Source organism: Lacerta agilis, chromosome 10 (assembly GCF_009819535.1).
Source record: "Lacerta agilis isolate rLacAgi1 chromosome 10, rLacAgi1.pri, whole genome shotgun sequence".
In the NCBI taxonomy this organism is placed as follows: domain Eukaryota; kingdom Metazoa; phylum Chordata; class Lepidosauria; order Squamata; family Lacertidae; genus Lacerta; species Lacerta agilis.
The window spans coordinates 10,134,141-10,160,779 of record NC_046321.1 but is presented as its reverse complement, the minus strand read 5'-3'; the positions used below and the strand labels follow the sequence as shown (position 1 = coordinate 10,160,779).

The window sequence follows — 26,639 nt, the reverse complement described above, 5'->3', positions numbered from 1 at the left end:
AAGAGGCACCCCTGGGGGCGGGGCATCGCGGTGCATGCGTCATGACGTCATGACGCACGCGATGCCCCGCTCCCGGGGGTGCCGGGCGACGGATTCAGGAGACTCCCGAAGCTGCCGCCCGGCAGCGGCACCCCTTCGTGTTGCGGCTGCTCGTGCGTGCGTGAGCAGCCGCTGCACAAAGGGGTGCTGGGCGGCGGATTTGGGAGTCTTTGCGGGGTGCAAAGACTCCCGAATCCGCCGCCCGGGCTCCCTTGGTGGAGCGCAAGTCGGGGCAGGGAGAGGGACGGGCCAGCAAGGAGGGGATGGTACCCCACCTCGCTGGCACGCCCCTTGCCTCCATGCCGAGCTGCGCCGCTGGAAGGGGGGGCTATTTTCGGCGCTGCTGGGGCGGAGCCGCAGGGGTGGCCAGCGAGGGGGGTGACACCCCTCCTCGCTGGAGGGGGGACACCCCTCCTCGCTGGCCGCCCCTGCGGCTCCACCCCGGCAGTGCCGAAAATAGGCTAAAAAATAATTTAATTTAAAAAAAAGTAAAAAAAAGCCCAGTGGGCGGGGCCGCCCCCGATGTGTCACCCCAAGCAGGGGCGCTGCCCGGGGCCCCCCGCCCCCTCCGCTCCCCCTGCGACGCCCCTGGTTATATAGTCCCGGTGACTGCTCCCAGTCACCAATCTAGCTGCCACATTCTGGATTCGTTTCCAAGTCACCTTCAAAGGTAGCCCCACATAGAGCGCATTGCAGTAGTCCAAGCGGGAGATAAATATAGCATGGGAATATGGTGCCTTCCAGGTGTTTTAAATTACGACTCCTATCAGCCCCAGGTGGAATGGCACTGTGCTCACTGTGCCAGGGGTCGGCAACATTTTTTGAGGCCAGGCCGGTCCACTCCCTGACAGACCTCTCAGTGGGCCAGAGCGTGCATGTCTGTGCGTGCCCACGCATGCGCACACGCTATTTCAGGCACTCTTCCGACCCGGAAGTCAGTCCACATGGCAAGAAAAAAAATGGCGCCATGGGCCGGTTCCAGGAAGCTCATGGGCCGGAACTGTCCCATGGGCCTTAGGTTGCCATCCTCTGGAGTAGACCCACTGAAATGAATGGCCCTGAGTAAGTAGCGCCCATTAAAATCAGCAGGTTTGAGCAGAACTAGCACGCACTACAACCTCACAGATTTCTACATACACCTCTCTCCGTTCAGGAAAACTGAAGGCCTTATTTATGAGATTTCTTACCCACCCTTCACCATAAAGGTCCCAGCGCTGATTGCGCAACACAAGAAGCAACGTACAAACAACACAGAATGGTTGCAACGATAAAAACAGGTAAAGCCAGTCGGCCAGAGGCGGGCCCTACGAAACAAAATACTTTCGCTGTGGAACACCATGGTAAAGAGGTACATTTTTCCAGCATATGGCAAATGCCATACAGCGAAAATCATAGAATCACGGAGTTGGGACCATGAGGGGCATCTAGTCCAACCCACTGCAATGCAGGACTACGCAGCCGTCCCATACGGGGATCGAACTTGCAACCTTGGCGTTCTCAGCACCATGCTCTAACCAATTGAGCCACCCTAGATGCATCTCTTTAGGGAGGGAGGGAGTTGCACAGTTCAGAGGCTGCCACTGAGAAAACCCTCTGCTGCGCTATTATTCCCTACACTTCCAGGAGTGGGAGAACTACCAAGAAGCCCGCTCAGCTGATCCTAAAAACCTGAAAGAGTCAGTAAGAATGATCCCAGTTCAAGGACACATGCCCCTCCCCGACCCCCCACTTCTCTCCGGCCTAGCGTAGCCCCACATAAGAACTTAATGTAGGGCTATGCCAGGCTGGAGAGAAGTGGGGGTCGGGGAGGGGCATTGCCTGAAGATCGCATTCAGCCCCCAGTTTCCCACTCCGACCGAGATGTCTCAGTCTGCCTCCGACAGACACTGGTTTTACATTTTACAGCTATGGCTTTAGCTATTACTGACGTGCTTATTTTGAAACGTGAAGCATGTTGTTTCAATGCTGCAGTTTAATCAAATGCATTTTATAATTGCAAATGAATTACAGTAGCACCTCATCTTACGTTACCCTCGGGCAATGTAAACTTCGGGTTGCGAAAGCAGCAAGCCCGGAAGTGTTTCGCTGTGCTCGCATGCGCAGAAGCGCTGTACTGCACCGCACACATGCGCAGAAGCAGTCCCTCTGGTTGCGGAAACCTAGGGATCCAACCAGAGCTCTGGAACTGATCCCGTCCACAACTGGAGGTACCACTGTATAGGTAAGAACTTAAGGAGAGTTCCGCTGTGCTGGATCAGGCCAGGGGCACACCCAGTCCAGCATCGTGTTCTCAGTGACCAGGCTGATGCCTGCAGGAAGCCGGCAAGCAGGATTTGAGCTCAAGGGTGCTCTCCCTCCCTGTGGTTTCCAGAAACTACCATTACTGTCTCCAGCTGTGGAGGCAGAGCCTCATCCTCCATGAATTTGCCTCGTCCGCTTCACGCTCACATGGCCACCCAAGTTGCTGCCCGTGAGAGCATGTTCCACTGTTTAATAGCAGCCATACCTCAGTCAGCAGAGCATGAGACTTCTCATCTCAGGGCTGTGGGTTCAAATCCCACGTGGGGCAAAAGATTGCTGCCATCACAGGGGGTTGGACTAAGATGGCTTTCGAGGTCGCTTCCACAGTTCCACAGTTCTATGGTCTATGAACTATACACATTGTGTAATAAAGCATTTTCTTTTACCTGTCCCGAATCTTACCACATTGATGCCACTCAAGTTCCCTTAAGATGGCTTTTACATCTCCCCAGGTGTTAAAAGTAAAAATAAAATAAATGTATGCAACTACTGCGGCCCATGTTTTGTTAGCCCAAAAATGGAAAACGAGTGAGCTCCCAACTAAAGACGAATGGCAACTCAAGTTGACAGAATATGCACAACTCGCAGGCTTAACATATAGAATAAGAGAATAAGAACATACGTTTAAAGAAGACTGGAAAATGTTTATTGAATATATGGGAAATAATTGTATACAGCTGAAAATGCTGGCAGCATTAAGATAAATTCAACAGTGTAAACAAGTTTTGATGGATGCAATAATGGAATACTCAATGGTATAGTTTTTGTAAAATATGCAGAGATTTATGAAAATGAACCATAGAAAGAGAAGAAGGGAAGTCATTGATGCCTTAAGGATGTGAAATGAGTATTTTAACTCGTAATAAAAAATTTATTAATAAAATAAAATAAAATAGTAACGCAAGTCCCCAAAAAGCGTGAAGATAAATGGGTCCAATTCAGCCCTTCCCAACGTCTCCCCCCTCCTCCTTCGCTTCCTTTAGCCACGCAAGTCCACCTCCGTCCCAGCCAGGATGGTGGGAAACCCAACACCTCCCACAGGTCACCCAGGTGAGATGCCAGGTAAGGGGCCAAGCATCAGCATCACTGGGGAGGCTCCTAGAAGCTGGGGGTGGGGAGGCAACACACACACACACTGGTCACACAAACAAAGGAAGTGGCACTCTGCACCCCACACAGCACTTTCGGTCACACTCTTGAGTGAGCCCTTATCACTCAATTCCACGATACTTGCGTAGGATAAATTCCTACTACTCTGTGCCCTCATTGGGGTTGGTCTGTTTAATAAGAAAGGCGGAACCTGCAGATAACCAAGGAAAAAAAACTTCTGTTGGGTTCACCAGCCAAGGGGGTGAGTCACATCCAGAGGCTTGAGAAAAACTGCAGACTTCTCTTTGGGTCAAGCAAGATAGCCATTTGACCAGCAGAGGGCACTCTGTTAACTTGGGTGGCTTGTTTTCATTTCAGCCCATTTCGTGCTAGGATGCAGATTTCACGTCCTGCCGGTTTTGGTGTTTACTGCTATTGTTTCTGTATAGCTGTTGTTATAAATATATGTATTTTTAAAAATGACTAGGCCCATGCCACGCTCACATCTTATGTGGTACATAAAGAGACGCCCGTCTGCAAGAGCTTTCACTTTTTTTTTCCTTTCTTTTTTTACGCCCGTCAGCAAACTGAAGAAAGAATTTGGCATTCGCTTCTTCTATATCCTCTCTCACCCTGTTATGAATCTACACCAAAATCACGGCAGAGCATCTTACGCAGGTCAGGAGGCTTTTGTCATATAGCTGGAAGGGATCCCTAGGGTCATCTAGTCCAACCCCCTGCAATGCGGGAATCTTTTGCCCCACGTGGGGCTTGAACCCAATCTTCTGTAAGGAAGCAACTCTAAGACTCATTATCCCTAGCTGCGTATCACCAGTAATAATCCTGTTATTGTGCCTCAGGTAGACTTGTAACTCCTTTAATTTTTCCTCTAGATACCCTTTCCGGAAGAGGAAACGCCATACCAGGGTTATGGTTTTTTTTTAACCGCTTGTGGTATCTATTTAGCATGCATATACAGTGGTACCTCTGGGTTAAGTACTTAATTTGTTCTGGAGGTCCGTTCTTAACCTGAAACTGTTCTTAACCTCAAGCACCACTTTAGCTAATGGGGCCTCCCGCTGCCAGAGCACGATTTCTGTTCTTATCCTGAAGCAAAGTTCGTAACCTGAAGCCTTATTTCTGGGTTAGCGGAGTCTGTAACCTGAAGCGTCTGTAACCCAAGGTACCACTGTAAGCTCACTCAGGAAATGGATCTTCAAGAGGGAGTGGAGCAAAGGGTTAAGTGGGTGACGGGGGGGGGGGGCAGAAAGTGTCCTCGCACAGTTGTCATGGGGATGAAATGGGACCAATCCCACACAAGTCACCTTGAGCTTCTCAGGTGGGATAGAAATGTAAAATCATCGCCTTTGTGAGAAAGTCAGGTGTCAATCTGAATTGAAGCATCAGGTCCTTAATCCGCTTACTTTGCTGAAGTAACTGCAGACCAGCCCTGCCCTAAGCAAGCCTTGAAGGGACAAAGACAAATGAGGTAGGAGGATGACTTAAAACTCATCTACTCATTCAACTATCAAGGGCCCATTGTGTGAAATCTTCCAGCTCAAGGCTGCTTGGAAGGTGATAAAAACCTCCAGTTATCTGATCCCTTTCGTTCCCATCTTTATCCTTCCTTTATCTTGAGGCAAACTTGCTTGCATTTGGTTAGGAGGCCTTGCAAGGGCACAGGATCAGTGCTCTGATCGGCTTCGGTGGGGGCTACGCTGTGAAGGCAACTAGCGGACGTGGCTTAAAGAAATAATATTGCCTCAAAGCGTTGATGCTGACCTTTAAAGCCCTAAATGACCTGAAAGAGCGTCTCCACCGCTGCTGTTCAGCCTGGACACTGAGGTCCAGCTCCGAGGGCCTTCTGGCAGTTCCCTCACAGCAAGATGTGAAGCTACAGGGAACCGGGCAGAGGGCCTTCTCAGTAGTGGCGCCCTCCTTGTGAAACGAATGCCCTTCCATCAGATGTCCAACAGATAAACATGGACTTTTAGGAGACATCTGTAGGCAGTGAGAGCTGGACCATAAAGAAGACTGATCGCCGAAGAATTGATGCTTTTGAATTATGGTGCTGGAGGAGACTCTTGAGAGTCCCATGGACTGCAAAAAGATCAAACTTAGCCATCCTTAAAGAAATCAGGCCATAGTGCTTCCTGGAAGGACAGATCCTGAAGTTGAGGCTCCAGGATTTTGGCCACCTCATGAGAAGAGAAGATTCCCTGGAAAAGACCCTGATGTTGGGAAAGATGGAGGGCACAAGGAGAAGGGGACGACAGAGGATGAGATGGTTGGACAGTGTTCTCGAAGCAACTGGCATGAGTTTGGCCAAACTGCAGGAGGCAGTGGAGGATAGGGGTGCCTGGCGTGCTCTGGTCCATGGGGTCACGAAGAGTCGGACACGACTGAACGACTAAACAACAACAACATAGGCAGCCCTGTATAGGGAACTTTCTAATGTTTGATGTTTTTTATGCTTTTATATTTGTTGGAAGCCGCCCAGAGTGGTTGGGGACAACCCAGTCAGATGGACGGGCTACAAATAATAAATTATGATTATATTACTGGACTAGGTAGCCCAATGGTCCAAATCAGTGTCAGGCAACTTTCTGTGTTCGTCCATTTGGCAACTGTGGGATAGCAGGCGGCTAGTCTGGCTTAGCAAAACAACCTCTGCGTTCACTATCTAGATCAGGCATCCCCAAACTCGGCCCTCCAGCTGTTTTGGGACTACAATTCCCATCATCCCTGACCACTGGTCCTGTTAGCTAGGGATGATGGGAGTTGCAGTCCCAAAACAGCTGGAAGGCCAAGTTTGGGGATGCCTGATCTAGATCAGGAGTAGGCAACCTAAGGTCCGTGGGCCGGATGCGGCCCAATCGCCTTCTCAATCCAGCCCACAGACGGTCCGGGAATCAGTGTGTTTTTACATGAGTAGAATGTGTGCTTTTATTTAAAATGCATCTCTCAGTTATTTGTGAGGCATAGGAATTCGTTCATTCCCCCCCCCAAAAAAAAAATTTGTCTGGCCCACCACATGGTCTGAGGGACGGTGGACCAGCCCACGGCTGAAAAAGGTTGCTGACCCCTGATCTAGATGGCTGCTTATAAAGCAGTGTTGGGTTTATATACAAGGAGCAAAATGGCTTGCCTGCTCAGTCTTCACCTGCCAAGAAGGTAAGCTCTTCAGCTCATCTGCCAGCTCTGCAAATACTCGTTGCAAAATGGTCCACAAAAAGCAAACAAACTACCATTATTTCTACTAGTTATTTCTACCATTTCACCCTCCTGCGTTCCTAGGACAAGCCTAGAAGAGACTGTCCTGGCAAGGGCCATCAAGCAAGTTTGGATCTGCATCAGGACTTGAACTCGGGACTTCCTGGTTCATCGCTCGATCCCTTGGTTACCACATTACAATGCTATAGCCTTTCCCAGACGGGTGCCCTGCATGTCTTTTGGGCAGTGCTAGCTGGATCTGATGGGAGTTGTAGCCCAAAAGATCTGGAAGGACTTTGGAACCTGAAAACTTAGCCAACTTCCCTGGACAGTTTGAAGGCTACAGGAGGACCAGAAAGCAGAGCAGCACTTCACAGATAAAGACAAGGTGACCTTGCAGAACCCCAAAGCTCATAACCAAGGACCACCTCTTTTACATCTTTACTTGAAGGTTCTTGCCGTTTTCACTTATTCTTCCACCGTCTGCCCTCTGCTAATTTAAAAGCGGACCACGTCTGTTCTTTCAGTTAATAACACGTTAAAATACATAATCGTCTGACAATGTATTCTCGCAATTCAAAAGATACCTCTCATGCCATCTTCAGACATGCTATTAAAACCTTTTCGTTTGTTTGTTCTGCCAGACTTTTGAAATCCTTTTATGCCTTGTACCTTAGGATAGTCTTTTGAATTTGTTTTTGTAGGATGCCCTGGAAATAATCTTATTCTGAAAGGAGGGTAGACGTGAATTAAACAAAGGCGAACAACTCTGCCAGTATCGTGGCTGCAAGAGGCAAAATGACAGGGCATTGTTAGCGCTGGACTAGATGACCCCTGGGGTCCCTTCCAACTCTACAATTCCCTGATTATATATGAGTTTCTCACCCTACAGTGCCTTAATACTCATGTGCAATTGAGACAAGATGCCTCCATTCCCTACTCAGAGATTGAACTACTGCTCAGAGACTGAACTACTGCTAGCAACTCCCATTAACTAGTTTGTGGGTTTTTAAAGTTTAATTTAAGTTTTTAGGCTTTGGGGGATTTTTTTAAAAGCATTCACTTTTTTAAAAAAAATCATTGGTTTCCCCAGACATTTTGCCAATTCTGGGGAGGGGGGGCCGACAACAACACCCGGACGCCATTTTGCAGCCCGGTGCCCAGGTGCATCTGGGAAAACCCAGGCGTATGGCAGGCCCACATTAAGAAAACTTTGGGCAAGGCCAGAAATGCAGAGCATCTGCTTTGCATGCAGAAGAAGGTCCCAGTTTCAGTTCTATGCATCTCCAGGTGGGGATGAGAATGTCCTTTGCCCAACGCCCCATCCCCTGACTTACAGGATTCCTGCAGATTCCCACATGCGCCCCATTTTCTGGGGTTTCAGCAGGTGTTGCTGACACGTTTTCAACCCTGTTAATGGGGCCTTAAGAATTGGAAGTCAAGATCACCCCTTGCTGGATCAGAACTAAGGTCTACCGAGTCCAGCAAGCTGTCATCGTTCTTGGCCAACCAGGAGCTTCCAAGAAGGTCACAAGCAGGGTGCGAGACCCCAGCCATCCACCCTCTTACTTTGCCCAAGGGCATCTCTGCATATAAATTAGCAGGCACAAATCTGTGACATGGATCAGTGGCCGGGTGTTTTAAACACCCAGCAGTTCCCCTGGTGTAGCAGTTACGTAAACAGGCTGCATTTCATGGCATGGCAGCACCTAGGCACTATAGTGCTATATCTTCTAAATCCATAGTCTTCAACCGTTTCAAACCTGGGACCCACCTCTAACTCAATCATGCATTTGGAGACGCCTTTCTTACGTTTTCTTTACCATATTTACCTATGGCGGTAACGCGGGTGGCGCTGTGGGTTAAACCACAGAGCCTAGGGCTTATTGATCAGAAAGTCGGTGGTTCGAATCCCCGTGACGGGGTGAGCTCTTGTTGCATGGTCCCTGCTCCTGCCAACCTAGCAGTTCGAAAGCACGTCAAAGTGCAAGTAGATAAACAGGTACTGCTCCGGCGGGAAGGTAAACGGCGTTTCTGTGCGCTGCTCTGGTTCGCCAGAAGCGGCTTAGTCGTGCTGGCCACTTGACCCGGAAGCTGTATGCTGGCTCCCTCGGCCAGTAAAGCAAGATGAGCGCCACAACCCCAGTCGTCCACGACTGGACCTAATGGTCAGGGGTCCCTTTACCTTTTCCTATGGCAGTAGTGCTGCTGTTGCAACCCACCAGTGCTGCTGTTGCAACCCACTGTTGCAACAGACCAGGCCGTTTCAATTACGTTATTTGTTTATTAAATTTGTCAGTTGCTTTATCTCGCCCGGGGCACCCCAACGCAACTTGCAACTAAACCAACAGGCAATAGACTCATAGGATTATAGAGTTGGGAGGGACTCCAATTGTTATCTAGTCCAACCCCTCTCGATGCAGGAATCCTGCACACAGCTGTCCCTGGGGGTGTGGTTCAAACCGCCAACCTTCTGGTTAACAGCCAGACGCACTGACCCTTTGCACCACACTAGACCCCACATGCCCCAGTACTGGGTCCCCACCCACCTGCTGAAGATCAATGCTCTAGATCAGTGTTCCCCAACCTTGGGCCTCCAGCTGTTTTTGGCCTACAACTCACATCATCCCTGACCACTGGCCTTGCTAGCTAGGGATGATGGGAGCTGTAGTCCAAAAACAGCTGGAGGCCCAAGGTTGGGGAACACTGCTCTAGATCAGGCATGCGTTCCAGATCCAGCAACATGCTTTTAAACATGCATTTGGGGACCCGTCCCTTAATCTTCCACCCTATATTTGCATGCTGGGAGCACTCCCACTGCTCAAGGAAGCTGTTTCGGGAAATTCCGCAACTCAAGGAAGAAGACTGCTGGGTTAAACCATTTTCGTCCCCTGCGAGTCAGCCAGTGAGAAAAGCCACCTCCCCCAGTGGCATCTGCCAGATCACTCCCACAGTCCATGGGTGGTTAGGGAACTAAGTTATACCGAGAGCAGATCCATTGAAATGAATGGGCTCAAGTCTGTGAATAGCACTAACACAGCACAGCTCCATGCCTGGAGGATTATCAACAATCCACTCTCTTTGATAGAGAGTCGTGAAGAATTAATAGACGATTACGACATTATACCTTATCAAAAAAAAAGGCTAATCCTTTATCTCTGCTATCACTATCTGAGTGATCTGACGGATCCTACGCTGAGAAGGGCCTTTACACTAGCTCGATTTCATGCCATTCCCACAGCATTCTTACAGGGTGTATTTTCCAATACCCCTCTGGATCTTCGACTCTGCCCATGCAACAATGGAAAGATAGAGGACTTTATTCACTTCTTCCTCTACTGCCCACTATACGCCTCAATAAGATCTAGGCTTCTCCTTCTAATCCCGCCGACTATCGCCAGGGACGATGACCGCGTGAAATATCTACTGGCGGATGCCGACCCCTTGGTTTCACATGGAGTGGCCATCTACATATTACAGGCCCTGAAACACAGGACCACCTTTTTGGCCAACTTCCCTTAGCCTTAGTCTTATGTATATTCCCAACTCGGACACTGTCGTCACGCCCGCTAGTGCTTTTTCTTTTATTTGTTTTATCCTGTACGATTTTATTTCCAATTGTTTTAACTGCATCTGTTGTATTCTTTGCATAATCGTGTCAGGCTACTGCCTGGTCTTTTACTATGTGCTATGGCCATAGGGCTAATGCAATAAATAAATTGATTGATTGCTATCATTATGAACATATATGCAAAACCCAAGAGATAATTGCATCCTAGGAGAGCCCAGCCAGAATGGAAAAGGAGAAAACTAGATTCCCGCATTGCCTTGCGGACTCTTATTCACTTATTAGGAAATCATTTACCTCTATTGTAGGGTCGTATTCATCTACGAAATGGTTCTGAATCAGCTGTATCGTCAGCGCACTCTTGCCCACGCCACCAGCTCCAACAACGACCAGCTTGTATTCCGTCATCTTCTGTAGGCCTGTTGGAAGATGAAGCAGAAATATCAGCTTTATTCAATAGAACACTGGAGGCCCTTTGGCTACAGGTAAGACACAGAAACCACAAGAAATGGACGCTGCCATCAAATAAGGAAAGGTTTGCATGGCTTTCCCCCCCAAATCCAACATCGGAAATGGCAATATTCCCGAAACCAGGAGGGCATCTCGGTATACCAAGACAGTCTCCAACCAACCTTGCATTTAACCACCCTAGAACAAAGGAACTTCAAAGAGAAACACCAGGTGGCTAAACTGCAATTCATCAGGCAGTTATGAAATATGTCACCTGGGACTTGAATTGAGATTGTGGATTTTTGATTGCACTCCTTACTACACCACCAGTGCTGGGGTGTTTCTTTTGTCACCTTGTTTAATCGGCCATTGCAATTATTTTGCTTTTAGGGTTGTACAGTACGGAATGGGCAATATCTGGTTTTCAACATCACAATATATCACCATGTCTGAAATAAGGATGCAACTTTGTAGAGGCCTTGGCTGGCTTCATGGTCTTTTTCTGCATCATTTTTGCAAAGCACATAAACACACACACACACACACCCTGATTCGCGACATATTGCCAGGTCAAAAATTATGAAACTCATTACAATATGGACTTGAAACCAGTTTTGGATGATTTATCGATATATCGTCCAGCCATATTGTACAGCTACGCTGGTCTCTGACTGGACTTTTTGCATTTCAGGTATTTCCAATACCCTCATACACGCCACCCTGCTCCCAATCTCATGCATCTGAACGCAAGAGTGGTTCACCTAGCGGGGTGAAGCCACAGCAATGGCCTCCTGCACCTGCCAGCAGATTCGAGGCAGCAGCAAGGTCCAGGCTGCACCAGAACACTGTGAAAACGTGTCTAGCACTCGCACCAACGCAGTTGCAAAGCCCTGACTTTGCCGCTCCCTCACTCCTCCCTGCCAAACCGCAGCCATGCCGCAGCAGGAGGCGACTGGTGGTCTCCACCGCATGGGGTGACCTGCTCCTCCCTGCAGTCCAAGAAAGATTGGGTCGGATTTAATAGAATCATAGAATGATAAGAGTTTGAAGGGACCCTGAGGATCCTCTAGTCCAACCCCCTGCAATGCAGGAATATGCAGCTGCCCCTTATTTGTTAATCATGAGGGAGCCACGAGGCTCTTTGCTGCTCTTTTTACTATAAATGGCTGAGCTATTTCTCACGTAATTCCCAATTCAAAGTGCTGTTTTTGACCTATATGGCCTGAAACGGCTCAGGACCGCAATACCTCAATGATCGCCTCTTTCCTTATGAACCTACCCAGACCCCGAGATCATCTTCTGAGGACCTTCTTTGTGTGCCTCCTCCTCGAGAGGTCTGGAGGGTGGCAACACAAGAACGGGGCCTTCTCTGCAGTGGCTCCCCATCAGTGGAATGCTCTCCCCAGGCACCAGGCAAAAACATTCCTTATTAACCAGGCCTTTGTTTGATCTGATTGACATCCTATACCCTTTTAAAATGGTACCTCGCAAGACGAAAGGGTTTTGCGATCACAGTGGTGACTCGCAAGACGACTTTTTCTATGCCCATTTTTCACAAGACGAAAACGTTTTGCGATTTTTTTCCCCGCACAGCCGTTTCAATGCAAGCCGCGCTCCGCAGGATGACATTCTCACAAGACGAAGTGACTCGCAGAACAAATTAATTTCGTCTTGCGAGGCACCACTGTATATGTTGTGATCTTTTCTGTGAACCCCCCTGAGACCTCTGGGTACAGGGCGGTATATAAACTAAATTAATAAATATGGAACAGAATTCCCGACCAAAGGGCTCACTAGACTCGGCTATTGTTCATTTAGCTCAGCCAGTAAAGCATGAGATTCTTAATCTCAGGGTCATAGGTTCGAGCCCCACGTTGGGCAAAAGATACCTGCAACAAAGGGGGTTGGACTAGATGGCCCTCATGGTCCCTTCCAACTGTACAATTCTGAATCTTACAAACTACTCAGATCAAAGGACACCATTCTCATCCCTGCAAGTTCTTTCTTTCCTTGGGGGGGAAAAGGCATTTTGCAAAATTCAGAGGATGCACATACACAGCACGATCTCTACATATGACCAGCAACGTTGAAAAGGGTGGCTGCCATCCTGCCACACTCGATCTCACTGAAAATGGCATGTACAACTAAAAATCCAATGGTTTTGGTAGTGGAGGTCAAAGAGATCAATAAGCAGGTGGCACTGTACAGCTTTGGCCAATTGCCGCCATTTATTCAGATAAATAAAGTCAACTGCCAAGTGACACAAATACTCAATTTTTAGTCATCTCGCTACGCCAAGGAGCATGTCGGGGCAACAATGCCACAGTAGATCAGACAATGAGAGTATTGTGCTTAAAACACATCCAAAAAAGAAGGGCTAGCAAAAATTCAAGTTCCTTGCACAGGGGTTATATTCCAAGTATATAACTGACCACCTTCAAGTATTTTCCCTCTATTAAGGAGAAGTTAAATCACCACCCCTAAAATTCCATAAGAGACGCGGGTGGCGCTGTGGTCTAAACCACAGAGCCTCCTGGGCTTGCTGATCAGAAGGTTGGCGGTTCGAATCCCCGCGGCGGGGTGATTTCCCCTTGTTCGGTCCCAGCTCCTGCCAACCTAGCAGTTCGAAAGCACGCCAGTGCAAATAGATAAATGGGTACCGCCCCAGCGGGAAGGTAAACGGCATTTCCGTGCGCTGCTCTGGTTTCGCCAGAAGCGGCTTAGTCATGCTGGCCACTTGACACGGAAAAACTGTCTGCAGAGCGGACAAGCGCCGGCTCCCTCAGCCTGTAAAGCGAGATGAGCGCCGCAACCCCAGAGTCGTTCACAGCTGAACTTAACTGTCAGGAGTCCCTTTGCCCTTTACCTTTAAAATTCCATAAATACATTTAGTGTCCAAAAATTACTGGGCGAACAAGTGCCAAGGGAAGGAGAGAGCAGCAACCTTCTCTCCTCTCCACCCCAAATCCTGTTGGTATTCATGGCATCAGACAAATCACATCAAAACAAATCTGTTCACTGTTTGGTTGTAAGTCGCTTTTAGTTGCCCTGGGAAAGATACAGCAACTAACTAACTAACTAATAAATAATAGGAATAATAGGAAAGTCATTACTGTGGGAGACTGCAGTGAAATAAGGGCAGCCATGTGTCCTCCTTTACAGAGGACAGTCCTCTATCTGAAGGTATGCACTGCCTGGAGAGCTGTTCAGTCTAGGATGTCCACTAATGAGTGAGAGATGGGGCATTGCCCACCAACTGTGGACATCTAGACAGCAGACACAGCCTTCCACACTTTGGCAAGATGTATTGCATGGCATTTAAATGATGCCTAAATCCAAACCTATAGATATAAATCGGCACATTCAAATATTACATGATTATGTGCTCTCACATCCTTTTTTGGGGGGGGGAGGTGCCAAGTGGCCGCGATGAATGACCCTGACGTCAGATTCCCCTCTTCCTTCGGAGATAAAGTCAAGGACTTTTTGAATCAGAAAATTTACGGGAGGGAGACATCGAGCAATCTTCTCTCTCCCCAACCACAAATCCCATTGACTTTAATTTTATTTTGGAATGGCTTAAAGCAGGCATAGGCAAACTCAGCCCTCCTGATGTTTTGGGACTACAACTCCCATCATCCCTGAGCACTGGTTCTGTTAGTTAGGGATGATGGGAGTTGTAGTCCCAAAACATCTGGAGGGCCGAGTTTGCCTATGCCTGGCTTCAAGTTACAAGAAAGGAGATTCCTAATAAACATCAGGGAGAACTTTCTGACCGTAAGAGCTGTTTGACAGTGGAACGGACTCCCTCAGAAGGTGGTGGTCTCTCCTTCCTTGGAGGTTTTTAAGCAGAGGTTGGATGGCCACCTGTCAGGGATGCTTTTGTTGAGATTCCTGCATTGCAGGGGGTTGGACTACATGACCCTTGGAGTCCCTTCCAACTCTACAATTCTATTATTCTATGTCATCAGGCACCAGAGCCTAGGGCTTGCTGATCAGAAGGTCAGCGGTTCAAATCCCTGTGACAGGCAGACCACCACCACCACAATTAAAACACAATTTTCAAAAATTATCACCGACACACACACACACACACACACACACACACACAACTGCTATCAACTTACTTGACTTTTTTTATCATGAACACTTGAATGCCAAATGTCTTATCTGTAAAAAAATGCATTTACTCTGATGGCACCGGCAAACCTATTCTTAAATTTGCGACTTCAAACAATATTATTGTAGGGCTGCTGTTGGCTGTCATGTTCTCTCCTATTAGAGTCCGTTTTTATCTAGTTAGGTAATTTATGAGCCAATATATACCAAAGAGGGACTTTTCTTGTACTTTGAACTTGAGAAACACATCATTATCATGATGCAGCGTCTGTTGAAATTAAATGAAACTCGAAAGTTCCATATTACTTGGTTTAGACGCTAATCTAACAGAGAAAAACATCCTATTTTCTTTCTTCATCAGACTGATAAAACTTACTCAGCAAAGAGCTTTTAATAATTCGTAACAGATTAGGTGACGTAGGTTAGGCGGAAACACATTGCAGCTTCCCCAAAGCCAATTCGGGATAAACTGGGATTAGAGTCGGTGTTTCTCACTTCCAAACCTGAAGATATCAGCCAAGTACTTTTCAATTTTTCAGCCTTCAAGGAACAGTTTCTGCTTTGGACTCGCCTGCCAGATAAAACTCTTGATGGAACCTCTGCAAGTTGAAGAGAATCCTGGCACGTGTTGCAAGGTGTGCAGCCAGCTCACCTGTGCGCTAAGCAAACCTGCTGAGCCTCAGCTTGACCTCTGTGCATGGACAACATGGCACCAAATACAACCCTATATTCCTTTGAATCTGTACAAAGAAAGAGAAAATAGGTACCAGCGGGCAAAGCATTTTCCAGGGGAAGTTGCCCGTCATAACTGATCTCTTTGTGACCGTTCCACATTCATCTGCATCCACATGAAAATCCACATCCAAAAACATTTTGACATGTGTGTGTGATTATGGCTGACTATTGGTCATGCCACCTCATGAGAAGAGAAGACTCCCTAGAAAAGACTCTGATGTTGGGAAAGATGGAGGGCACAAGGAGAAGGGGACGACAGAGGACGAGATGGTTGGACAGTGTTCTCGAAGCTACTAACATCAGTTTGGCCAAACTGCGAGAGGCAGTGAAGGATAGGCGTGCCTGGCGTGCTCTGGTCCATGGGGTCACGAAGAGTCGGACACGACTGAACAACTGAACAACAACAACAACAATTGGTCATGCCAGCTAGGGTTGATGAGAGTTGTGGTCCAAAACCTCAGGAAGACACCGTAAGAATTGCCAGAAAACGTTAGTATTGCCGGAAAACAACTTTAAGATGCCTGGAGCAACGGAACAAGGGTAGCTTAATACGACACTCTCCAGTTCTTTTTGGCTAAAGTTCATCTTGGCTAAAGTCGCCAGGGATGATGGGAGCTAGAGTCCAACGGGCATCTAAGAGGGTCATAAGTTCCCTTCACCCCTGCAACTCTAGAATGCGTTAGCTGAGGTTCCTGTGTTGCAAGGGTTTGGGATAGATGACCATCGAGGTCCGTTCCAACTCTACAATTCTATGATTCTGTAAGACAGTCGCTTGGGTTCCACATGCCACAAAGGTTCCACAACCACATCCAGCAGTCTTTGGAAGGTGCAAGGACTGGAGCTGCCACGACAAACACATCCAAACCTGGTTCACACGATGCCTATGCAATGAGACAATAACTTTTCTTGCGCGAGCCAGACTTTTAAAATACCGCAGGTGAGCTTTAGAGCTACGCAGACATTTTTCACCAGGCTGGAGAAAGAACAAATGAAGCCTTTGCCAGATTATACTTTATCCTAGCCAAGCCAAGCTTGCCACATTTAAGAAATAGGAAATAATAGTCACAGAACGTTAATAAACATTACAGAAGCCATCTACGGACAGAGTGGTGGGAAGCTTTAACCTCACAGGAATTCCCCCACTGGCAATATGGCCATTTCTGCATATCCAGCACTCAGGACCTCTCCAATTTGAGCCACTGGGACTCTGCAAAAACCTTTACCGCCCTGCATACCCTGGTTACAGCAAGTGGCAGGCAGGCCACTCACCACAAGAACAGGGAAATGGCACACCCACAAAGTATTCAGTACTGCTTGGCACCAAGATTTGCCCAATACAGTGGTACCTTGGTTCTCAAACTTAAACTGTTCCAGAAGTCCGTTCCAAAACCAAAGCATTCCAAAACCAAGGTGTGCTTTCCCATGGAAAGTAATGCAAAATGGATCAATCCGTTCCCGACTTTTAAAAACAACCCCTAAAACAGCAACTTAACATGAATTTTACTATCTAATGAGACCATTGATCCATAAAATGGAAGCAATAAATGTACTGCAGTCACACAATCAATCAGTAGTTGAACTGGGTTCCACACAGTCACAAAAAAACCCAAAAACAGACAGATATCAGTATAACACTCAAAACAGAAGTGTGGCACTCAAATCGGAAGCATAACACTCAAAACGGAAGCGTAACACTCAAAAAGTTCGCAAACCAAAACACTTACTTCCGGGTTTGCAGTGTTTGGGTTCCAAGTTGTTAGAGTACCAAGGCATTTGAGAACCAAGGTACTACTGTACAGAGAACAAAAGTTTCGTTTGGTTTAAAGTTTAAACTGCTCATCCCCAATATTTGCTCATATTCATCTCTCAGTGGTTTTGCAGTTACAGGTAGGCAGCCGTGTTGGTCTGCCATAGTCAAAACAAAATTAAAAAAATCCTTCCAGTAGCACCTTAGAGACCAACTAAGTATGTTCTTGGTATGAGCTTTCGTGTGCATGCACACTTCTTCAGATACACTGAAACGGAAGTCACCAGACCCTTCTGGTGACTTCTATTTCTGGGTCTGGTTTTGCAGGTAGAGGATCTCAGGCTCAAACCCAGGTGTGTCCAGGTAGGAGCTAAGAGAGACCCCTGCCTGATGTGCTGGGGAACGGCTACCAGTCAGTGCAGAGGACACTCAGCCAGATAGGCCTGTGGAGTATAAGGCAACTCCGCCCACTTTTGCCTCTGGCCCCACCCACCTTTTGTCTGCTACTCCACCCACAATGGAATCACAGAGTTGGAAGGGACCCCCCCCCCCGGATCATCTGGTTTTCCACACCTATCAGCCAATCAGCCATTCCCACCACCCTTCTGAGTAATACCCCTCCCCACTCTCTCACTATATATAAGGGTCTGGTGGCTTCTGTTTCAGTGTATCTGAAGAAGTGTGCATGCACACAAAAGCTCATACCAAGAACAAACTTAGTTGGTCTCTAAGGTGCCACCAGAGCACGATTTCTGTTCTCATCCTGAAGCAAAGTTCTTAACCTGAAGCGTTATTTCTGGGTTAGCGGAGTATGTAACCTGAAGCGTATGTAACCCGAGGTACCACTGTACATAAAATCTCAGTGGATGTACATATAGCAAGCTTGAAAGTTCCGACAGATTAGAGCAGGCAGAAACATAAAAGGAGGATTTGCAAAATACGGTACTGCCCCCCCCGGGGGGGGGAAACGGAAGGCAGCTTTTCCAGGAAGGTGAACCCCACGCAGGAGAGGAACAATGTCCGGGAGGGATGAGGAGGAAGTGGGGCGCATCCAGGATCCAAGGGGCAGGAAGGTCCCCTTCCTTACTTCTTTCAAGGTTTGGCGGGGAAGGAAGGCAGACCCCCCCCCCCATCACCAAAAACACACCCAAAAAGTATCCCCGCCGCCCTATATGGGAGCCGGAATGAATCTCAGGAAAGTTGAACCACCGGGAAAGACTTTGCAGTGGGGAGGAGGAGGGAGGAGGAGAGAAGGAAAAGATGTCTAACTTTTTGAATGTTTCCATTTTGAAACAAGGAAGAGTCACCATCGCGCGTGTGTGTTCCCCCCCATTCTCATTCATTTTCTCCCCCCCCCCGCGTTTATTTCCTTCGAAGACGGGGGAGAAGACCCGCAATGAAGGACAAGCAGAGAAGGGAGGGGAAAGACCCAAGCGAAAGGGCGCGGGCGGCAGCAGCAGCAGCAGCATGCCACTAGGTCCGGGGGCAGAAGCGGCTGGCTTCGGGGGCTTCTTCGCCCGGGGAGCCCACCAAACCCCGACGCCGCGGGAGGGCGCGGCTGCTTCTCAAGGGGCGGCTACTAAGCCCCGGGGCAGAGGCGAATGGGGGGTGGAAGGGGGCTTCTTCATACCTGGTGTGCCCACTAGGTCCCGGGGCAGAACCAGCTGGGCGGGAGGCGGCTAAACCCCCAAATCAGTGCCAGTAGACCTGGGGAGGAAGGGGCTCATCCCGGGACGCCACTAGGTCCCGGGGCAGAGAGGCGGCTGAGGGAAAGGTTTCCACTAAGTCCCGGGGCAGAGGCAGCTGAGGGAAAGGTTTCCACTAAGTCCCGGGGCAGAGGCAGCTGAGGGAAAGGTTTCCACTAAGTCCCGGGGCAGAGGCGGCTGGGGCGGGGGGGCAGAGGTGGGAGGCGCCCCTGAACCCCGGCTCAGTTTCCAGCGGGCTGCAAATAGGTCCCGGGGCTTCCTCTGGAGAAGGCACCCCCACCCAGCCCCTTGGGGAGCACCTACCTACCTCCTCCTCCTCCTCCTCCCGGGTCCCTCCGGAGGCGCCGCCGCCGCTGCGTGAAAAGGCCGGAGCCGGGGCTGGCGCTGCCGAGCGCCGAGAAGAGGATAGAGGGGTGCGCTTTAAAAAAAAGAGGGGGAGGAGGGAGGGAGGGACATCGATGCCCTCGGCAGCTCGATTCGCCGGCCTGATCAGGCAGAGGAAGAGGGAGGAGGGGTGGGCGGGGCGAGGAGGAGGGGTGGGCGGGGCTGAAGAGGAGCCGCAGTCCGGGATTCTTGCTGCAAGATTCGCTTCTACCTCGCGCAGCAGCAGCAGCAGCAGCAACCACCGCGCGCCGCCTAGAAACACACCAGCCCCGGTTATATAAAACGGCGGAGCTCTGCCAACCGTTTGCACGCTTCCTTGGGAGCAAAGCAAGCCTCCATTGCACGGGCACGGGGGTTTTGCATCCGAGTAAGCGCAGGGTTGCAAACCGGGCTTGCAGCAAGGAGGGATTGATCATATATATTTTTAAAATATTATTATTTTTTCACAAGAATTTATAGGTGTGCTGCAGCAGGTTCTTCCGCGCCCTCCCAAGAACCGCTGAGCGCCGGGGCGGGGCGGAGGGGGGGGTTGGCTTGCTTCTAAGTAAACACGCACAGACGGTCGAGTTGGCACTTCTAAAATGTGTTTTTTTAAAAATAAAAAATAAAATGCAGCAGCTTGGAACTGGGTAGATGGGGGGGGGGGGTTGTTTTTAACGGCGGGTTATCAAAATGAAAAGAATCCCGACCTGCCATTATTAATAAAAGAGGATGGCAAAATAAATCACAGCGGATGAACGACGGCCTGAAGGCACCAAAAATCACCCGGGAAGCAGGTTATTGAGATTTTAAAAGAGAGTGTAAAGTACGTTTGTTTGTCTATGGGAGGAGCGTGCCGTGTTGGTGAATAAAGTGGCGATCTGTCAAGATGATGTAAATAATAAACAGTTACCTTTAAATGCTGTGGAAACTATAAATGACGCGGAAACGTACCAGGAACAAATCACACGAGGTAAGGATAGTGCGTGTGTGGTTTTCCCTTCTTCCCTTTTGCCGAGAAATGTGACAGCCATGCAGAATTGAAACTGATCCTATGCGAGATCCATTTACATCATCTTGTAAAGCATTTTGGCCGCTGCACAGAACTCCGATAATTATCCTACAAAATCCGATGAACTAAAGGGATGCTGATCAAACAGGAATATATACCATAAAAACAAAAACAAAAAACCAATAAGGCGATCCGTCCGGATTTGGATTGACAAATAGACGAATGAATTACAACGTCAGTGTTTTAATGCGCTGGAAACTCGTTACATAAATGATGAAGCATAATGCCACTTATTTAAAAAAAATACTCTGAATTAATGCTTCTGGAATAACTACCACCACCACCCCTTGGTTTTAACAGTCAGTAATCAATGTAGAATTCAGGCCTTTAAGAAAACATTGGGGGGGGGCAGGATAGATTATACAGTGGGGACCCAGTCCACTGCCCCCAAAAATCCCCTCCTTTGTACACGGTCCCCCCCCCTCCCCATACACAAACACAAACACAACCCTCTTACCCCTCTCTCTGTCTCCAGCCCTTGCTGCTTTTGCTGTTTCTAGGACGTACATGCAATGCAACTTCTCTGCCCAAGGCAGGTTCCAAAATAACAGGCACCTACTCTGTTATTGGCTGGTGAGGAGGAAGAAGGGCGTGTTACAAAATCTTTATCTGTGTGTACCTATGTATGCGGTGCAGTCAGCTGTGTTGTGTGTGTGTTTGTGTATTAGGCTGTAATGGGTTGCAAAGGTGTTTCGTAAGTGCAGCCTACCTATTTAGCTAGCTGGCTGCCCTCGCTTGGCATGCCTTGGAAAATTGCACCAAATCCCAGGGCTTTTACCTGCCAAGCCTTACTGATTTGTCTGGTGTTCATAACAAATGGTGCATCCTAATGCTCTCTTCATTTTCTTTTGAAAGCAGCAAATGGGTTTGGGGTGGAGAGCCCAGACTGGAACGCAAGCCCCTTGCCCTAATCAAAATGTCTTTGAAGTAATCCCCTCTTGGGTTTGGTTTTACTTCAAAGTAGGGATGGATGCCTAAGATTGCCTGAAGGGTACAGAGAGAGGGATTTCCAGCATGGCGATCTAGCAATTGTGCCTCTCAAGATCTGTTGTTGTTGTTTTTTTCTGTTTCAGCAATTGGGGTTTGTGGGGGGAGGAGATGGAATTTAGCCAGCGGTGATTTTTTTAATTTTAATTTTTTAGAATTCTTCCATAATTTTCAGAGTTACACCCGCAATCCTGGCTCTTCAATGTCATTCCCAGAGTAACTTGCAAAATGCAAAAAGCACAATGAAATGACGTTTGTAAATTAAACATGAATTGCCGTTTTTATTGTATATAGGTCGCCCACCTGAACAGAAAAGTGGCTAATGAAATGAATAAATAAGTTGCAAATACTTAGCAGTGATTCCTGTGTTGCAGCAGGTTGGTCTAGATGGTGCTTTGGGTCCCCCTTCCAACTCTACAATTCTAATGTGTGTTCTCCCCCTCCCCTGTTTGCCCCCTCTCTCTCTCCCTTCAACTTCATCCCTCTGTCCTCCCTCTTGGGATTGCAAGTGCCTCGGGGCAGGGACCTGTCTTTTTGATACTGCTCTGTAGAGCAGCTTTTAATTTAAATGTATAATTCCCTCTCATAGCAAACGCGGGCTGCGAGTGCTGGCAGGGTTGCAGCCCAAATGGGGTCACTGAGAATCAAGAGGGAGGTATTTACATAGTTGGGTGAAGCAGCTGGAGGAGGAGAGGGTGAAGAAAGAGCTGTGAGTGGAGGGAGGGGGGACTTTCCCCATCCATCCTAACCCCTTGGGAAACTCCGTAAACCTGCTGTACCTAGAACTGGGTGAGGAAAATGCAGCTGAATGGGAAGCAGCTGTGAGCAGCCAGAGGAAGTACCATATACCCGGCCCTCCAGGTGTTTTAGGCCTACAACTCTCATGATCCCTAGTTAGCAGGACCAGTGGTCAGGGATGATGGGAATTGTAGTCTCAAAACACCTGGAGGGCTGAGTTTGAGGAAACCTGCCATATATCTTGGGCCCTGCCTATAAAAAAAACAAAACAATGAGAGACTAGTTACAGGTAGGTAGCCGTGTTGGTCTGCCATAGTCAAAACAAAATAAAAAATAAAAATTTCCTTCCAGTAGCACCTTAGAGACGAACTAAGTTTGTTCTTGGTATGAGCTTTCGTGTGCATGCACACTTTGAAAGCTCATACCGAGAAGAAACATAATGAGAGACTAGTGTGATGTCTGCCATTTCCAGGAGGTCTTCTCATTGTGAGACTTCTATAGGTGATCTGAGAGGGTTTGGGGACCTTAGGTGAAAACCTGGAAGCTGAGAGAAAGGATGTTTCAGGAGGAAAATGAACTGATATCGATTTATATATAACTTTGTATTAATGCAACATTTTCATATGTAATGGTGTGTTTTTGTAATGTTTTGTTTAAACTGCCATTGCTTTCTTTTTTTATACGCTGCTTACAGATATTTTTAATATATTAAGCGGTATAGAAATTAAATAACCAACCAACCTGGAAAACTTTAGAAATGGGGGGGAAAGGCGGGCCTCTTTCTCCTCCAGAAAAAGGAGGAAAAAACCCAGCCTAAAATCACATCCACACCAAACATTTAAAGCATTCTTATACCACTTTCAACTGGCAAAGAATCCTGGGAACTGTAGTTTAAGAGTGCCAAGTGTTGTTAGGAGACCCCTTGGCAGAGCTACAATTCCCAAACAAAGATTGAAGCTTGGGATATTAAGTGCCAACTGGAAAAATAAAGTGGAAAACTTAGGAAAGGGTGCAGGAGTAAATTGGCCAGCTACAGCCCCTTACACACTTGTATCGCAGCTTTTTTGCCAAGCTGGTGCTTTACAGATGTTTTGAACTAAAACTCCCACCAGCCCCTGCCAGTGTGGCCTGTTGTATCCTGGAAGAAGGCGCAGCTGGCACACTGGAAAGGAGCACTCTTGTTAGGAGGTGAATCATAGAATCATAGACTTGTAGCATGGGAAGGGGCCCCAGGGTCATCTAGCCCAACCCCTGCAAATGCAGGAAAGAGACCACTTGTATTCCCTTGATTCTACTATTTTCCAGATCACCAGTAACGTCCTCCATGCTCTTCTTTGGCAACGAGATGCTTGTAACTTCCCAAAGCTCAATTCTTCAGGGAGTGTTCACATGGTGGGGGGCCTTGCGATGGCAATTTGCCCATGTGTCACAAATGCTCAGTGGAACTATTGCGAAGGTCAGGGCGCACTCAAGTCTCCTTTTTTTCATGGGTGGCTAGCAAGCCAACGTGCCGCTGCACAATGTCAAAAACTCCCTGTCGTCAAAGAAGCCAGAAGAATCGGGGCAGACCCTTTTAATTTTGTTGCCTCCCCCCCCCCACACCCCATAATAAATTACCCCTGTAGAGTAGTCCTGAACGGGGAAGAGCAGAAAGCCTTTTCTTTAGGGATTCCTGGTCTGATCCTGGCATCCTCACCTTAATTCAGTCATTAAAGTCAGAGGAAAAATTTATCATACTGAGCACTTAACTCTGCAACTTTCCCAACCGAGTTCAATGGCAAATATAAACACATAACAGGGCATTTTGGAGCTTTAGCTCATATTGAATCCATGCCTCCTGAACTCATGTCGGATCTTGAGCAAGCTTTGAAGTTATGAACCAGGGCAGGGAACCAGCAGCCCACAAGCTATTTGGACCAGCCTACCAGCGTCTGCTGGGCTCAGCCCAATATTACACCATACTACTGGCATACAGTCGGTGTGCGCGTGAGAGAGAGTTTGTGTGTGCAGTTATGTGTGCCTGTTAAGGGTATGCAATTGAACTGGCCCTGGCCACTTTTGGAATGTGGCCCCAGACAACTTCCCACAAGGGTAATGTGGCCCCTCTGCCCCAAACAAGATCCCCTACACCCAGGGCTTTGCTTGAGATTTGGGAACCTGGGGATTCGTAGTGTATAAAAACGAATCGAGGGAACACTCACTGTGATTTCGCACACTTACATGTTGAAACTTTGGACTGGCAACATTTCCTTTGATCTGCAGCTGTTCTTACCCTGTGAATATTGAGGGGGAAATGTTCATCTTTAAGCTCCTGGTTTTTACTGCAACAGACTAACAGAACTACTCCTAAGTTACATACAGTTTACTTTTGCTTTGTATTCTGTAATTTCCCCTCACTTTATCCCTCTTTCCTTCCTTCCTTCCTTCCTTCCTTCCTTCCTTCCTTCCTTCCTTCCTTATTAGGTAAAAGTAAAGGGACCCCTGACCATTAGGTCCAGTCGTGTCCGACTCTGGGGTTGCGGCGCTCATCTCGCTTTACTGGCCGAGGGAGCCGGTGTACAGCTTCCGGGTCATGTGGCCAGCATGACAAAGCCACTTCTGGCGAACCAGAGCAGTGCACAGAAACACCGTTTACCTTCCCGCCGGAGCGGTACCTATTTATCTACTAGCACTTGGACGTGCTTCCGAACTGCTAGGTGGACAGGAGCTGGGACCGAGCAACGGGAGCTCACCCCGTTGCAGGGATTTGAACCGCCAACCTTCTGATCGGCAAGCCCTAGGCTCTGTGGTTTAACCCACAGCGCCACCCGCGTCCCATTCCTTCCTTATTACCACCCCCCAAATATGAGTATGTGCACAGGCACTTAAAGCCGGTGTCTGATTAATGCTTGTATGCATGGAAATAAAATGTCTCAGTAAACAGAACAAAATCCTAAATATGGATGCTCCTTGGGTTAGGGATATAAAACAGGAATAGGGAACCTAGGAACACAGAAAGCTGCCTTATACTGAAAGCTGTATCTAGAGAAAGCTGCCTAATCATAAAATGTCAATGTTATTTAGGGCAAAGCAGAACTCACATAAGCCTGGTCTTATTAAGCGATTGAAAGACGCTCAGGCCTTTACAGAATGCTTTACATTACAGAATCCCAACCTCATTGGAAGAAAGGATGAGGGAGGAAGGCTCAGGACTCCACGTGACGCCTTTGGCCTTTGGCCTCTTTCCCATAGTTGCAGGAGCAAGATAAGGCTCGGCTTGCTACACACCTGGAGCCAAACTAAAGGTGACACTCTAGCAGAGGCAGGACAGTCACCTCTTGGGAATGCAATAGCTGTGAGATTCCTGTATCCCAATGTGTTTGCCTGATAGCCTACAAGTCCCCTTCCTACTCTCTGATTAGCAGATATAGGAATGTAGGAAGCTCATACCCTCCAACATTTCTCCGATGAAAATAGGGACATCCTATTCTCTTCCTCCTCCTCCTCCTCCTCCACCTCCACCTCCTCCTCTTCTTCTTCTTCTTCTTCATCTTCTTCTAACCTGCCCATCTGACTCTGGATGGCTTCCAACATATATAAAAATCTAATAAAATATTAAACATTAAAAAACTTCCCTATACAAGCTGCCTTCAGATGGCTCAGGAGGTCGGATAACTCCATACCCTCCAACATTTCTCGGATGAAAATAGGAACATCCCAAGGAGAAGCAGGGCGATTAGGGATCATCAAACCAGAAACTGGGACGGCTTCTGTAAATCCGAGATTGTCCCTGGAAAATATGGACACTTGGAGGGTCTGGAAGCTACCTTACACTGATATAGACCATTGGTTTATCTAGCTCAGTATTGTCTACAGCAGTGTTTTTCAACCTTTTTTGGACAAGGGCACACTTGTTTTATGAAAAAAATCACGAGGCACACCACCATTAGAAAATGTTTAAAAATTTAACTCTGTGCCTATATTGATTATATATAAAGTAATTCTCTTGTGTAGGAATCAAATAAGCACAATTTTTTCCCACGGCACACCAGGCAACATCTCGCGGCACACTAGTGTGCCGTGGAACAGTGGTTGAAAACACTGGTCTACAGCAGGGCTGTCCAACTTCCAAGAGACTGCAATCTACTCCCACTATTTAAAAAAAAATGGCAGCGATCTACCCATTGGTGGATTTGTTGAACTTTTTGGGGAAAGCTTCATCAAAGTTGTTGAGCTATTTTTAGGGAGGCTTTTTTTGGGGGGGAGGATAAGGCAAAGTTAAGCTTTTGGGAGGGGAGGATGAGCCAAAGATTTTTTTGGGGGGGGAGACATCAGGATTCCGCGATAGACCAGGAACCACCAGGGACACCCTCCGATCGATTGGCCTGTTGGACAGACCTGGTCTACAGCAGGGGTGGCGAACTTCCAAGAGACGGCTACCCACCTGTTCCAAGAGACTGTGATCTACTCACAGAGTTAAAAACTGGCAGTGATCTACCCCCTTTTGGGGAGTTCAGGTCAAAGTTGTTGAGC

At 47.9% G+C, this 26,639-nt stretch overlaps 1 protein-coding gene across 4 annotated transcripts in view; it reads right to left on the bottom strand.

The window, feature by feature from the left end:
- Positions 1 to 20,984, bottom strand: part of KRAS (KRAS proto-oncogene, GTPase) — a 40,896-nt gene extending 19,912 nt beyond the window's left edge. For 2 of the 4 annotated variants that reach the window (XM_033161982.1, XM_033161984.1), the window contains exons 1-2: positions 20,860 to 20,984; positions 10,508 to 10,629 (exon numbers count right to left, since the gene is read on the bottom strand). In XM_033161982.1, the coding sequence (XP_033017873.1) occupies positions 10,508 to 10,629; positions 20,860 to 20,911 (174 nt within the window). In that variant the 5' untranslated portion in view covers positions 20,912 to 20,984. Of the gene's footprint in view, positions 1 to 10,507; positions 10,630 to 19,274; positions 19,388 to 20,859 lie in introns of those variants that run through there. The other 2 variants (XM_033161983.1, XM_033161985.1) reach the window with 2 other exon arrangements.
- Between the last annotated feature and the right edge of the window lie 5,655 nt (positions 20,985 to 26,639).